The sequence below is a fragment of the Cryptomeria japonica genome, chromosome 3, assembly GCF_030272615.1.
Source record: "Cryptomeria japonica chromosome 3, Sugi_1.0, whole genome shotgun sequence".
Lineage (NCBI taxonomy): Eukaryota > Viridiplantae > Streptophyta > Pinopsida > Cupressales > Cupressaceae > Cryptomeria > Cryptomeria japonica.
Window position 1 is genome coordinate 690,618,597 of NC_081407.1, and position 13,761 is coordinate 690,632,357.

The 13,761-nt window shown below is 31.8% G+C and overlaps 1 protein-coding gene across 1 annotated transcript in view; it reads right to left on the bottom strand.

Annotated features, from left to right (window-relative positions):
• Nucleotides 1-13,463, bottom strand: part of LOC131034354 (cytochrome b561 and DOMON domain-containing protein At3g61750) — a 48,070-nt gene extending 34,607 nt beyond the window's left edge. Inside the window, exon 1 of the mRNA XM_057965823.2 lies at nt 12,933-13,463. Coding sequence (XP_057821806.2) covers nt 12,933-13,133 — 201 coding nt within the window. The 5' untranslated portion in view covers nt 13,134-13,463. The remainder of the gene's footprint in view (nt 1-12,932) is intronic.
• Between the last annotated feature and the right edge of the window lie 298 nt (nt 13,464-13,761).

The following is a 13,761-nucleotide window of genomic DNA, read 5'->3' on the forward strand; positions in this document are numbered from 1 at the left end:
TGGGTCGACTTAATTTCATCTTTGACATGTGAGCTAGAATCTTTGACAGTATAAGGTAAAAAAGGATTACTTATTTTCTCAATGCTTTTAGATAACAGCGTTGATTGTTTTTAAACCAACGTTTGGAGTGATCTACCTCGTTCATTATTAGAGAAACAGTTTGTTAGAAGAAACGACTACATATGTGGACTTGTGAAGAGAGTAAGAATTGAGAAATAAGAGTGCTTTAGTTACAGCATTAAAAATTATGAAAACTCAACGAGGGAAAAGTCCCAAGAGAGAACTGGCCAGGACATAAATTTGATGAACACTCGGAAGCGTTACATCAGAAGAAACCTTAAGGAGATGACTCATTTTGCAAAATAGTTTTAGCTGAGCACTCTACAAGACTGACACGTGTCTTGTTAACTAGTTACAGCTTTACCAAATGTGAAATCCCAAAGGAGGAAAATCCTAAACAATTAGAGAAGCATTTTTAGTTGAGCACTCTGACATGTCTTGAATCTTTTTCTCTAGTTACAGAATTAACAAACATGGAAGCTCAAAGGGGCGAAATCCTAAATAATTAGAGAAATAATTTTAGTTGAGCGCTCTGACGTGTCTTGAATCCTTTTTACTAGTTACAGAATTAACATATATGGAAGCTTAAAAGGGGGAAAATCCTAAACCAGAACATGCCAGGCCATAAATTGTAATAAACTCTGTGAGTATCAGATCAGAATAATCAATAAACCTTAAGGAGATGACTTTTTTACACAGGTATTTTCAGTTGAACACTCTGCGAGGCTGACATGTGCTCTTTATTACCAACAACATATTAACGATTGGATCCTGAGCTCTAGATGTGCAAGTTCTGGAAGACTCCTATCTCTCATTTACCCTGTATTTTGCGATGAATCAATAGTTTTCCTAAGAAATTTTATACATATGACAGACGAATCTTAATCGAACTACTTGAACAAATTAATTCACTACTCAAGGAAACAATCTCTAAACAATAATTTATTCAAGCGTTTTCTATTCTTGCAAGATCCGACTAAAATATATATTGTACGACCACTACACCAAATCCTTTGAATGTGAGAAAGGTTGTAATGAATTTAGCTAATATTTTACTCGTTTTTAAAAATTCTGTCCAAATCGTCAATGGAATTCCGACTACTAAGATTTGCGATGGCGAACTGTATTACGATTTACATTTCAATAGCAGTCCAAAAGACTATAATTTTCTTACTACAACAAATATTCGGAACCACTCAAATTCTGCTTAATCCAATGCCTGATGTAAGCCGGCCGGCGAGACTTTGAATCTAGCAACCACACTGAAAAAAGAATGAAAAAAGAAGAAGCAGAAGCAGAAAAAGAGCAAATTACCCGTAGAATATAATTATTGACTTTTGTGCACTCAGAAGTTTTGAATGGGAGTTCAAGGGCAGGGTTTGCGTTACAGCTATCCGCCGACTGCACAATATGCTCTGTTATAATTTGAAGGAAACTGAGTAGCAACATTATCCGCCATGCCTTCACATTTTTTCTCTGCAACGCCATCTAAACAGGAAGAAAGGTTTTCTTTTTGTCTCAAGATCTAAATCGGAGAACTGTTTTAGAGGTATTTATTGGCATCTCTCTGGATTTATTTAGTAGATCTCTGATTCTCTGCTGTATTCTCTCACATAAAAACAAATGCAAGCTGACTATTTGATTTGAAGGCATTAAGTAAAATCCCCGCCAATAACCAACTCATACCTCCAACTGGACGGCTTTGAGATTCCTATTTAAAACTTAGTCAAATATGTAACTCCAAGGCCTGCTGCTATATTTTAAAGTAGCCACTCCATTTATTTATTTTTAAATTCTGAAGCTCCTCCCTCATTGAATGGAGGATAGGTGTATATAAATAGTTATTCAGGTAAGCATTATATATTTATGTTCTTTTCGACTTAAAAACACTTTTCTTTCACAATATTTAAATCAATTAATCATTATTTTAAATCAACCAATAAAATGTTATGCAGTTTTTGTATGGGTTAAGGTGGTGGTTATTGTGATGGATAGACATGTTGAATTAATTTAGTATCTTTTATTTATAAAGCAATGTCGAACCCATCCAAAAAGAAACAATAAGACAACAATGAAGTAAGGAAGTATTTTGCAATTTGAAAAAACAATCTAGTTAGGTGTTCTTTGGAGAAAACTCTATGAATTTATCACTTCAATATATTGTTGTTAATAGTGTTAATAGTGTGGTTGAACAAGTAGGTTTTTTTTTACTCTTTTAATTGATTTTATTTTTAAGATAGTCAAAAAAAAAATTGGGTTTAAGGGAAATTATAATTATTTTCTTGTTGAAGGGTAGACTCATTTTCAATGGAATATTGAGTGATTTTGTCAAAAAAAGTATTGAGTAAAAGGTGACAATATTATTATTTGAAAAATCTATATTAAAATTTGAGATTGATTTTGAGTAAGTTAGAATTGTTGGAGAAGAGATTTGTGCATAAGCATCAAGATTTTGAAAAAAATTTAAAATTCAAACTTCTAACTTTAAATTCATTGTTGGCTATAATCCCTGTGTAGTGAAGGGAGATGATAGGAAGCCTAATGGCTTACTTTTGATGATTTGACAAATGTACTCCACCAAAATAAAATACTAAGAGATTGTAAAAGAGTTGTGTTCTTGGGTTGATCTTAATGGAATAGTTGTTGTGGTATAAGTTCTAACTAATGGCTTAGTTGTTGGCCCAAACTCATGGTTGGTTTGCTGGATTGGGCGGAATGATGGATCTAGGGTTTTGTCTGCGGCTACAAAGGACGCAGGCGCTGGGGTCTTTTTTGGTGATGAAGAGGACTGCGATGGTGATGGTGAGGTTGTTCCTTTGCTCTTTCAAGCTCCCTTTACCACGTTCCTACTGGTTTGCAGTGTGTTGGGATATCCCATGTGGGTGGTAGCTCCTCTATTACGCTTTATGGAGGAAGCTCTTGTGTGGGATGCTCTTCATGATGGTTTTGTGGGCTCTTGGAAGCCCTCTTCCCTGGAGCTTTTCTCTCCTTGGCGTGTTGGAATGGTTCAGCATTTGGGTTTTCTTTGGGTGGAGGTCTTCGTCTTCTACATCGTTCTGGCTTGAGGACTCTTTTCCTCATGAGATGGTGCTTTTGTTGGGAAATTTCGGCGGTGCTTTCTGCCCCCATTTGTTTTATGACTGTGATAGATGCTCTTTTGGGCTTGGCTCTTGTTTGGATGCTTGGTGGATGTCTCAGTCTTCATGAGGATTTGTTTTTTGCCTAATCTATGGACCCTGCACTTTTTTGGTTTCATCTTTTTCTTATGGGGCTTTGTTGTTGTTCATATTTCTGAGGGGTTGTGTGGAAGTTGTTTCTACCCTGATTGGGAGATCTTCATGTTTTTTTCTTTAAGGGCATATTTGGATGTCTCAGCTTCTTCTCTGCCCTTGAGGTGGAAATATGGTGGTTTATGTGTCTCTCTTCTCTCCTTGTGCTCCTATCTTTATATTGATCTTCTAGGAGAGGGTTTTTTGTTATGGATTCCTTCAGAATCTCTTTGGTTTGTGATTTTCTTAATGATGGGGTTTGGCTTTCTCTGGTTATATCTCCTGATTCTTGGGCCTCTTTGTGGTGAGGATTATGTTGCCCCCCTCCTCCTTGGTTCCATGGCTTTGCTCTTTGTGCTTCATTTATTGCATCTTTGGGTTACTCTAGTTTTTCCTATAGAGGCGGTCCTATCTTCTATTGAGAGGGAGATGGATGTGGTTGGAGGTGACCTTTTTCATATTGAGGTGGAGTTGGATGCTACTAGTTATGCCTGGAAGTGTTGTTGGGGGGTTAATGTAGCCCTGTCTTTGGCTACAAAGGAGCTAATGATGGCCTTTTTACTGACTTCTTTCCTTCATCTCCTATGGAGGTGGAGATCTTGAAAAGCAAGTTGTTCTCAATGGTGATCACTCTCAAGGATAAGGTTGTGGGAGCCTTGATAAAACCCATGGTTATGGTTGAGGGAGCCTTGTTCACTATGCTCATGTCTGAGCTTTTTGAAGGTTGGTTTCGGCCTTTTTCTTTTGCCACTAGTTTTTTAACGCTTAATCTGCTTTGTTAGGTTGTGGTTGGGTTGTTGAATGTCTATGTTGTATGTTACTACAGTGTTCTATTAAGGGTTCCAGATCCGTAAAAAATCCAAGGGTTTTAGGTCCCTTCAAAACTTGTTGTATGGGGTCGTAGGTCCCCTCAAAACCTGTTTGTTCCTTAATAAAAAACAAAATGATATAAAATATAAATAAGCTTAAAAACTCTAGGGAATGGACTTATAGATGTGGGGCTTGGAATTGTTGTAAAATTGCGGAAACAATTACACTACTTCGAGTTCAGACTTGTATTAATTAAAAAGGTAAGGATGAAAATTGGTTGACTATTTTCAATAGTTTAGATTAAATAAAGTAGTAAAATATCCTCCCCACCCTCTACACCAAAGAAACCTCTTAGATGGAATGTAAGAATTAAACAATTAATAAAAAAAAATCATGGAATGTATAAATTATGACAAGGGTAGAAGGAGATGCAAAGATTTTTCTTAGTTAAAAAATGGAAAGAGTAAGTGGGAGCATGTGATAATTTGCTTGCAACAAATTGCATTGTTTTGAATTGAAAAAGATTAAAAAAAATTGGCATGTTTAATCTATGCCCCTAATGATTATAAACACAAACATGAAATCTATAATTGGATAGTTGATAACTTAAAGAATGATCCCTGTGTGTTAGGTGGGGACTTTAATATAATTGAAAACAAAGAAGATAATCTCAAAGGGTCTTAAATTGATTAGAATGAATGATCTATTTTTTGTGCAAATAACAATATTATGGAGATTGGTTTATCCTCTTTGGAGGGAGAGAGGGAAGAGGGGGTAGGTTTAAGCGCAAATGTTTTTCAATTTATAAATGAAAATAGATAAGAGAAAAAGTAAATGTAGTTGATGTTGGTGGGCATATATCTTCTAACTAAAATACAATAAGGAGGGCATTCCTTTTATTCTATCACTATCTATTTATTTATGGTAGTATACTAAATCTATAAAACAAATAAGAGTTTCTATAAAAGTTGTTCTTAGGGAGTTGGCTTGTAAAGATTCATTTGGGATAGGACATTTTTTTTGGATGAAAAATTAAATTTTATGTATTTTATGAAGGATGAAAAGTCTTCTTGCTATGATGGATTTTCCATTGAGTTTTATAAGGCCAATAATAAATCGATTGTAAGTAAATTGAGTGTGTTTGTGGAGGTAGTTTATGTGGGCTCTCTTTGGAAGGATATTAATAAAGGATTTTTTTCAAATTAATTTCTATGCAAGAGAGTATAAATAAAGTTAGGAATTACGTACTAGTCACTATTTTGAATGTCATAAAATAAAAGTCTTGGTTGATAGATTAAACAAGATTTTGTGACAGCCTTCAAATGTAATATTTGTAAAACAATTTTACATTAAATAACGACTAAGTTTTTCTTTTGGAAATGACTAAAAACATGGTTGTAGTTATGACTCAACATCCATCAATCTTTCTAGAATCTTATTAAATATTGTCTCAAACTCTAGACAACTTAAGTTAATCATATATTACAATGAAAATTACAAGAATGCCTTCAAATCAAATTCACTTTTTTCAATTTTAACTTGACTTAAAATAGCACATCACAAGTAAAGTGTCATGTACTAATTAGTAGGGTTAAGAACACTGTCTTAAGCTTTGTTAGTGGTGTTAAAGCCTTTTAGGGGTTTACCCTTAACCCTTGATAAATTGAATTTTACTAATTCTTTGAACTAAGGAATGTTGATGTTCTATGAAAGAGTACTACTAACACACAACAAGATTTGTGGAGCGTATATGTATTCTCTATAACTTGATGACTAGATACGAAGCAAAGTATTGGAAATAATATTGCGACAGTGTTATGCCCTTTTCTATTTTGATTCTATTATTGAATCTATGATTTTATTTATTAAATGGTTGTTGCTACATATAAACAAGTTGCTATATTTTGTTAAGCTTTTCTCTTTATGTGGTGTAAAGGAGCCAAATTTTACTTTTTTAGACTGTAGGAATCGGGTATAGCACCCCCCCCCCCCCCCCCCCAGTGCGTCGAGTAAACTTTTTAACATGATCGTTGACTCTAGTGTGACACATCCTCTGGTACCACGTGGATTGGGGGAGACTAGACCTCGTGACCTCATGCTTCACCACTGGAGCTCTCACCAATTGAGCTAGGCCCCCAGCCCCATGTGAAGGAGCCAATTATTCATGCTTTCTTTTTTTCTTTTTTTCATTTCACAAAGATTGATTAGAAAGTAATGTAAAATTCGTTCCTAAGAGGCAGTTTTGATCTTCTTACTAATTCAAAAATTGTGATGTTGCTAATTTTTTCCCACAAAAATAATTATTAAGACCTTTACACTTTGCCTTGAGTATTCTTTGTCATTTATTGTGAAACATAAGAAAATTGGTTTCATGCCCTACATGTGTATATTTTGAACAACATTGTTGTAGTATAGGTAAGATATGAAATGGGTGAGAAATTTGAACCAAAAGGTCTTGTTTATAAGATTTTATTAAATAATCAAGTATAACCACATTAAGTCACCTTTCATTTTGGTATTGCTATATGCCTTAGTGTTTTGTGCTAGCTTTAAACATTTAGTTCAAACTTTATTTATTGATGCTACATATTATGTATCATAATTAATGGTCATAAATATGAACAATTTGATATCTTGAAATCAATTTCCTAAGGTTTTCCTCTTGCTCCTTCCCTTTATGTTTTGCTTACAAAAGGGCTTGGTATCTCCCAGTAGAATACATGTCAAGTGCTTAATTAGATGTATATACTTGCTTGATAGTTCTACTTCATAGATAATCAATGGTTACTTTGATGATGATTCCTTTCCCACTCTATTTGAAGAGAAGAATTCAAAGTATAAAACCATGGATTGCCTTAATATTTTTTGCCTAGCTTTTGGGTTTAGCATTAAAAAACAAAATTGCCACCAAAGTTGGTTTCCTTTACCAATTTGGATATTTATGTTTTGATATAAACGGATTTACCCTAGGATGATGTTTAAATTATTTCATATTCCTTATTCCTTATTCCTTTCAAGTTGTATATGTTGGTATTCTACACTCTTATGAGAATAGTTGATGTTGTCATTGATAGCAACCATCTGGCAACCAACTGGCATTCATCTGGTAAGCCATCGACAGTTACCATCACCGGCAATAGACTTCTACATACACCGGCAGGCACTTCACCGACAACGGCAACAACGCATACCGGCACTCCAGTCGACAGGGAATAAACTTTTGTTTATTGTATTTTAATGTAATTATCTTTTGTAAAGCCAACATGATACTAAAAGACTCATATATGTATGAGATCTTGTAAGTCAAATGTAGAAAATAAGAAAAAGGAAGGATGTTATATGCAAATGCATAAGGCAAATTTTGTATAAGGTTTTGGTTATAGATTGAGCTTAAACCGGTACTGAACTTGACATAGTTGATGCTGATTTGAAGCAGTACATTGTATTGGATTTCATAATCCATTTTTGTAGTCAGTGTGACTCTTATTGAGCAGTGTGCTCTAGGTAGTTGGCCTTCTTGCGTGTGCAGGCCCCTCATTGTAAGTAATATTTATTCATTGGCAGTGAGTGAATATTGTGGATCACAAATCCCACAGGGGTTTTTCTCACACCAGGTTTCCTTGTTAAATATTTTGTGTTATGGTGTGTTCTCTATGCTATCTTTGTTATTCTTATTTGTTGTATTAATTCTTATTTACCGGTACACTATTTTGGGATGCAAAGTTCTTAATAAGTTTAAATATTCCGCTATCCGGTTAGACACCCCCACACCCCCCCCCCCCGCGCCTCTCAGTGTCTTTGGGACTGTCATTAATCCTAACAGTATAATTATTAAGTAAAGTTCTCTTTGTTCACTACCATTGTTTTTGGGCATCATCTAAATCCTCTTTGAATAGGTTAGAGTGATTTCTTGGGTGTTTTCTATAGGGCATTTTAAAGGCTCTATAGGGTTCCCTAGAGTGGCATGGTTCCTTAAATGTAGACATAAAGATGTATGGAGGTTGAGATTAATTTACATTGGGAATCAATGTCATGCGATGAGTATTAAATGGATCATTTAGTTATAGGAAGGTGGTAATTCTTGGGATAGTTTGCTAAGTCAATGCATTCCTCTAGGAAAAACTATGGAGGAATGCATCATGAAAATAATTTAAATCGCATATTCTCTTTGTTAAATACATATGCAATGTGTATTAAATGGATCATTTAGTTCTAGGAAGGTGGTAATTCTTGGAATAGTTTGCTAAGTCAATGCATTCCTCTAGGAAAAACTATGGAGGAATACATCATGAAAATAATTTAAGTCACATATTCTCTTTGTTAAATACATATTCATATCAATATTGTGCAAACTTTGTTGCTAAGAGCAATGGAAGGACTAAAAAATTGTCAAACGTTGGATTTTATGTAATGGTTATGGTTTTCATTTTGAGATCAACATCAAGATCCATTCCCACCATTTGTCTTTCATTTCCAACATTCATGGGGAAGCATTTGTAGTAATGTTATAGGTTAAAATGTTGTGGTTTTGCATAAGTGTGATTTGTGTCATATTAAACCTCTTTGATTGTGTTTCCAAGCATACATTTATTGTGTTTCCTCTTTGATTGTGTTTATATATATGATTATAACATTAAAATTAGCTTTATCTTGGCATTATTGCCACATACACGCAATCCCAAAGTCCATGCCCAAATATTAATTTATCTATTCCTTGTCTAAAGTAGAATCCATGTTGGTAGAAATGGTCTCAATAACTTATGTCAGTGTAGAAATGACTACGTTTTTCCTATATTCCAATTCAAATTCAAATTTGGGTCGAATTAGTTTGACTCTAAGTAATTGTTATGAATTGACTTGAAGCACAAAATAATTGAATTGCATACTAGAGTGTTGTATATAAAGGCAAATCCTAATTCATTTAGAATATCTAGTGAGCAGATCAATAAAATGCCTTCGAGCACAGGTTACAAAGTCTAAAAGAAACATCTAATTGAATCTAGACTATATTCATGTTGAAGGGCTTAGTACAAAACTACTTATTATCCTCAACCTCACATGTGCCAACTTCCAAACACAAATCAATTTTTTTGCGAAGATCAAACAAAGAATTTCAAGCTAAGTTGAAAGCAAACATGTGAAAATTAACAATAGATTAGATTTGTGAGCCTAGTTTAGATCTACAAGCTTAGTACAAAACTACTTATTATTCTCAACCTCACATGTACCAATTTTAAAACACAAATCAAGTATTATGCAAAGATCAAACTAAGAACTGCAAGGTAAGTTGAAAGAAAACATGTAAAAAATAGTAAAAGATTAGATTTGTGAGCCTAGCTTTAGATCTACAAGCTTGGTTGAAATTTACATTTGTGGAATCGATTTCCATAATTGAAAAAATGATCCTTAATTAAAAATATAAATTTCATATGCCCTAATACATTTGCCTAATAATCTCTAATGTTCAATACTAATTACAAACCTCTTTTTAAAAATTATCAAATTAGAAATTAAAGACTTATTATATAAATATTTAAACATTAAGTTTTACATTTTTTTAAGTTTCATATAAAAATATGTAAGTATCATCAATGTTTTGGTATAGTTAAACCTTTGGCTTTACGAGTCTTTTTTAACAATGATAACAAGACAAAAAAATATCATGTCATATGATATAAATAATTATTTTACATATATTTTAAAAATTAAACTATAAAAAGTTAAAAAATATCTTCAATAAATAAAAATAAAATGATTCTAAGTAAATTAAAAATTACTTTTAATAAAAGTAAAGTAAATAAAATTAATAAAATAAAATAATTATTGAATAATTTTAGAAAAAAAATAAAACAATTCTTAGATAAATAAAATAATTTAAGATTGACATTATTTTTTATTTTTTAATTAGATGTATTTAAGATACTCATATTAATATGTAAAAAAATTGGTTAAAAAACAAACAAGAAAAATTCTATTTTATTTTTCAAATATTTATAAAATTTCTTAATAAAAAAAATTACATGTACCTCTATAAGAAGACAAATAGTTGATGTCATATGTATAATGTGACATTTATAATGGATTGGTTTTGAAATAATTGATGAGAACAATAGTATTTTTTTTATTACATTTAGTCACAACATTTAAAAAACTAGAAGTGTGATTAAATGGAATTTGATCTATAAATGACTTTGATACTCATTCTCCTTATCTTTAATAATTTACACAAGGCAATTTCGAATTTAAATGTACTTGTCCTAGAGGTGTCATATGTATAGTGTGACATTTAAAATTATTTGGATTTGAAATAATTGATGCCAATGATTTATTACATTTAGTCATCATATTCTTTTTTTTTTAAGTGTGATTAAATGGAATTCAAGATCTATAACCGACTTTGATACTCATTCTCCTTATGGTTAATAATTTACACAAAAGACAAACTCTAATTTCAATGCACATGTTACAAAAATTAAATAGGTGGTGTCATATGTATAGTGTGATTGGTTTTGAAATAAATGGAGATAGTGGTGGTATATTTTTTTTTTATCACATTTAGTCACAATATTCAATTTTTTCTTTGGAGGTTTTATTTTATAAAATGAAAATTGATCTATAAATGATTTTGATACTCATTCTCCTTTAATTTAATAATTTAAGACAATTTCTAATTTAAATATACATGTGTTACCAAAAATAAATAGGTGGTATCATATGTATAATGTGACATTTTAAATTGACTAGATTTGAAATAATTGGTGAGAATGATGGTATGTTTTTTATTACATTTAGTCACAAGTTACAATTTTTGTTTTGGAGGTGTGATTAAATGGAATTTGATCTATAAATGACTAACACTCATTCTCCTCATCTTTAACAATAATTTACAGAGAAGATCATTTCTAAATTAAATGTACATGTGTTATAAAAATAAATAAGTGGTGTCATATGTATAGTGTGACATTTAAAATTGATTGGATTTGGAATAGTTGATAAAAATGATAGAATGTTTTTTTATTCCATATTACATATTACATATTCAAATTGATTAAATAAAATTTGATTTATAAAAGACTTTGATACTCATTTCCCTAATTTTTAATAATTTACATAATTCTTATTTAAATATATACTTACCATACTATAATCCCCTATTATTAAAAAAAACTATTATCTAAATAATCCAATTTTTATTTTTTTTCAAAAAACAACAACAATACCAATTCAAGCGTATCATAAAATGAATGTTGTTTTGCCGTTGGCTGCACTATTCGATTACTAAGTGACAATGACAACTAAATTACTAGTTAAGAAGATGATGTTTGAAGACGTCATAGGTCAGATGTCTATGTGTACCCCAATCTTCCGTCACCAGGCATCAATTGAGCGTAAACGACAAATTAGGACGCATAAAATAGGTAAGCGACAAATTAGGACCCATATAAAAGGTAAGCTTTCCTTTCATCATTTCACTAACTTAAAGTAGGCTTTATGTAATTCCCTATATAATTTGGCTTTATATGATATAATTGCCACTAGGCATCAAGTGAGCGTAAACGACAAATTAGGACCCATGTAATAAGGTAAACTTTCCTTTAATCATTTCACTAATTTAAACTTGGCTTTACGTAATTCTCATATATAATTTGGAAAGCTTTTACAATTGTCTATAAAACTTAATATATCATGACATTTGTATCATTGGATTAATTTCATAAGGGAAGTGGTATTCCTACGTACTAACGAAGATTAATCCATTGCAAATAAATATATTTGTTTGCTTGACTTCCGCTATCTTCTTTTGTGAGTAAAAAAATTTAAGGGAAAAAATCTTTTTGGTTTTCCTTAAATCAATTATATATATATATATATATATATATATATATATATATATATACGGACATATCATTACAAGATGTTAATAATTAATTTGTGAAAAAACTCATGCTAATTTTTATGTTTAAATTAATAAAAATGGTTGGTTTATACAAATCTTACTATGTTTTTTATTTTTTGATGTTTAAATTAATAAAAATGTTTGGTTTATACAAATTTTAATATGTTTTTTATTTTTTGAATATGAAGATAAATAGTTATTTAATGACGGCGTCATAGTTTATATGCTCGCTAATTAAAATTACTACTAACTTTAAAAATAACAATATTTCAAATTTTACAGGTTTCTAATCTTTAGTGAAGAGTTTAGTTTTAATAAACTTTGTATAGGCATCAAATTGTGACTTCGTTTACAGAAGGAAGTGCTAAATACTCTCTTTGTTTTTTGTTTAAATTCTGTTAAACTGGTACAGATAGAAGGAAGGTAAAAAAGCTAACAAATATAATTCCACACCAAAAAGGTCACAAATTCAATTTGAAAACATTCTCCAGAGATTTGTCATAATTTCTCAAACATTCTTCCTAAATTGAAATTTCTTTTCTCCAGATATTTGTGATATTTTCTCAAACATTCTTCCTAAACCAAAATTTCTCCACAGATTTCTCATAATTTCTCAAATATTCGTCTTAAATCGAAATTTCTCCAGAGATTTGTCATAATTTCTCAAACAGTAGTTCTAAATCGAAATTTCTTCAGAGATTTGTGATAATTTCTCAAACAGTAGTTCTAAATAGAAATAATATAACAGACAATCCTGAAAATATCACTCTACTCAGTACCACTAAATGCCTGTCGACGAGAGTTCGAATCTTACCAGAGCCAGAAATCGAAATTTGCTAATACATCCTAATTGCCTTAAAAACATTTTCCTTACAAATGGATAGGGAACAACATACCCGGAGAATGTAGTCGTTCCCGACATTAACACACTCGATAGTATCGAAAGCGAGATCGAGCTCAAGATTTGCATTGCAGCTGTCCGAAGACTGCGCGTAATGTTGTCCGATCATTTGGAGAAGAAACAGCAACGCTAAAATCCATGCCGCCTGCAAATTCAGCGCGCATTTCCACTGAAATGCCGTCTGAAAAATTTCCATCTCCACAGAAAATTCAGATCTGAAGCCAGAGATCTCTTCTCACATATATTACTGCATTTCTTTCTTTTCAAGATACATTGATGATTTTCCCCCTTTTCGCAGGCAATACGAAATCTTTGTCATGATTGGTGTAAAACGATATAATAAGCTTAAAGATTATATACTCCACCTCTGGTTGTTGTGTTAAACATCAATTTTGCTTTAATTAACTTAGACTGTTTCAAAATGTAAATTAGGGTTTCATCCTCTGCAAAAATGTGGCGGAGTTCTATTCATGGTGATCTAGGCTACTTACTGTTTTGGATTTTACTTCTTACCTATTATTCCGTGAGTCTTTTAACTCACCTAATAAAGATGTCCTCTGATTCACTTCACCTACTTTCACATGATAATTCCCTGTCCTTCCCTACCAACTTATGACGACTTATATCTTCCTTTTGGAAATAGGTTGGAACTACCCATACATTCATGTCTAATACTTAATGTACTCAAAGAGTTTTTATTCTTTAGTGTACCCATCACGCGTGGAACTTTTGTTAGCATGTAACATCAAAAATGTTCTTTTTCTTTCAACTCGGATGTATAATCATAACATTCAATTTGGTTTATTTGGCACTTCTTAAAATTT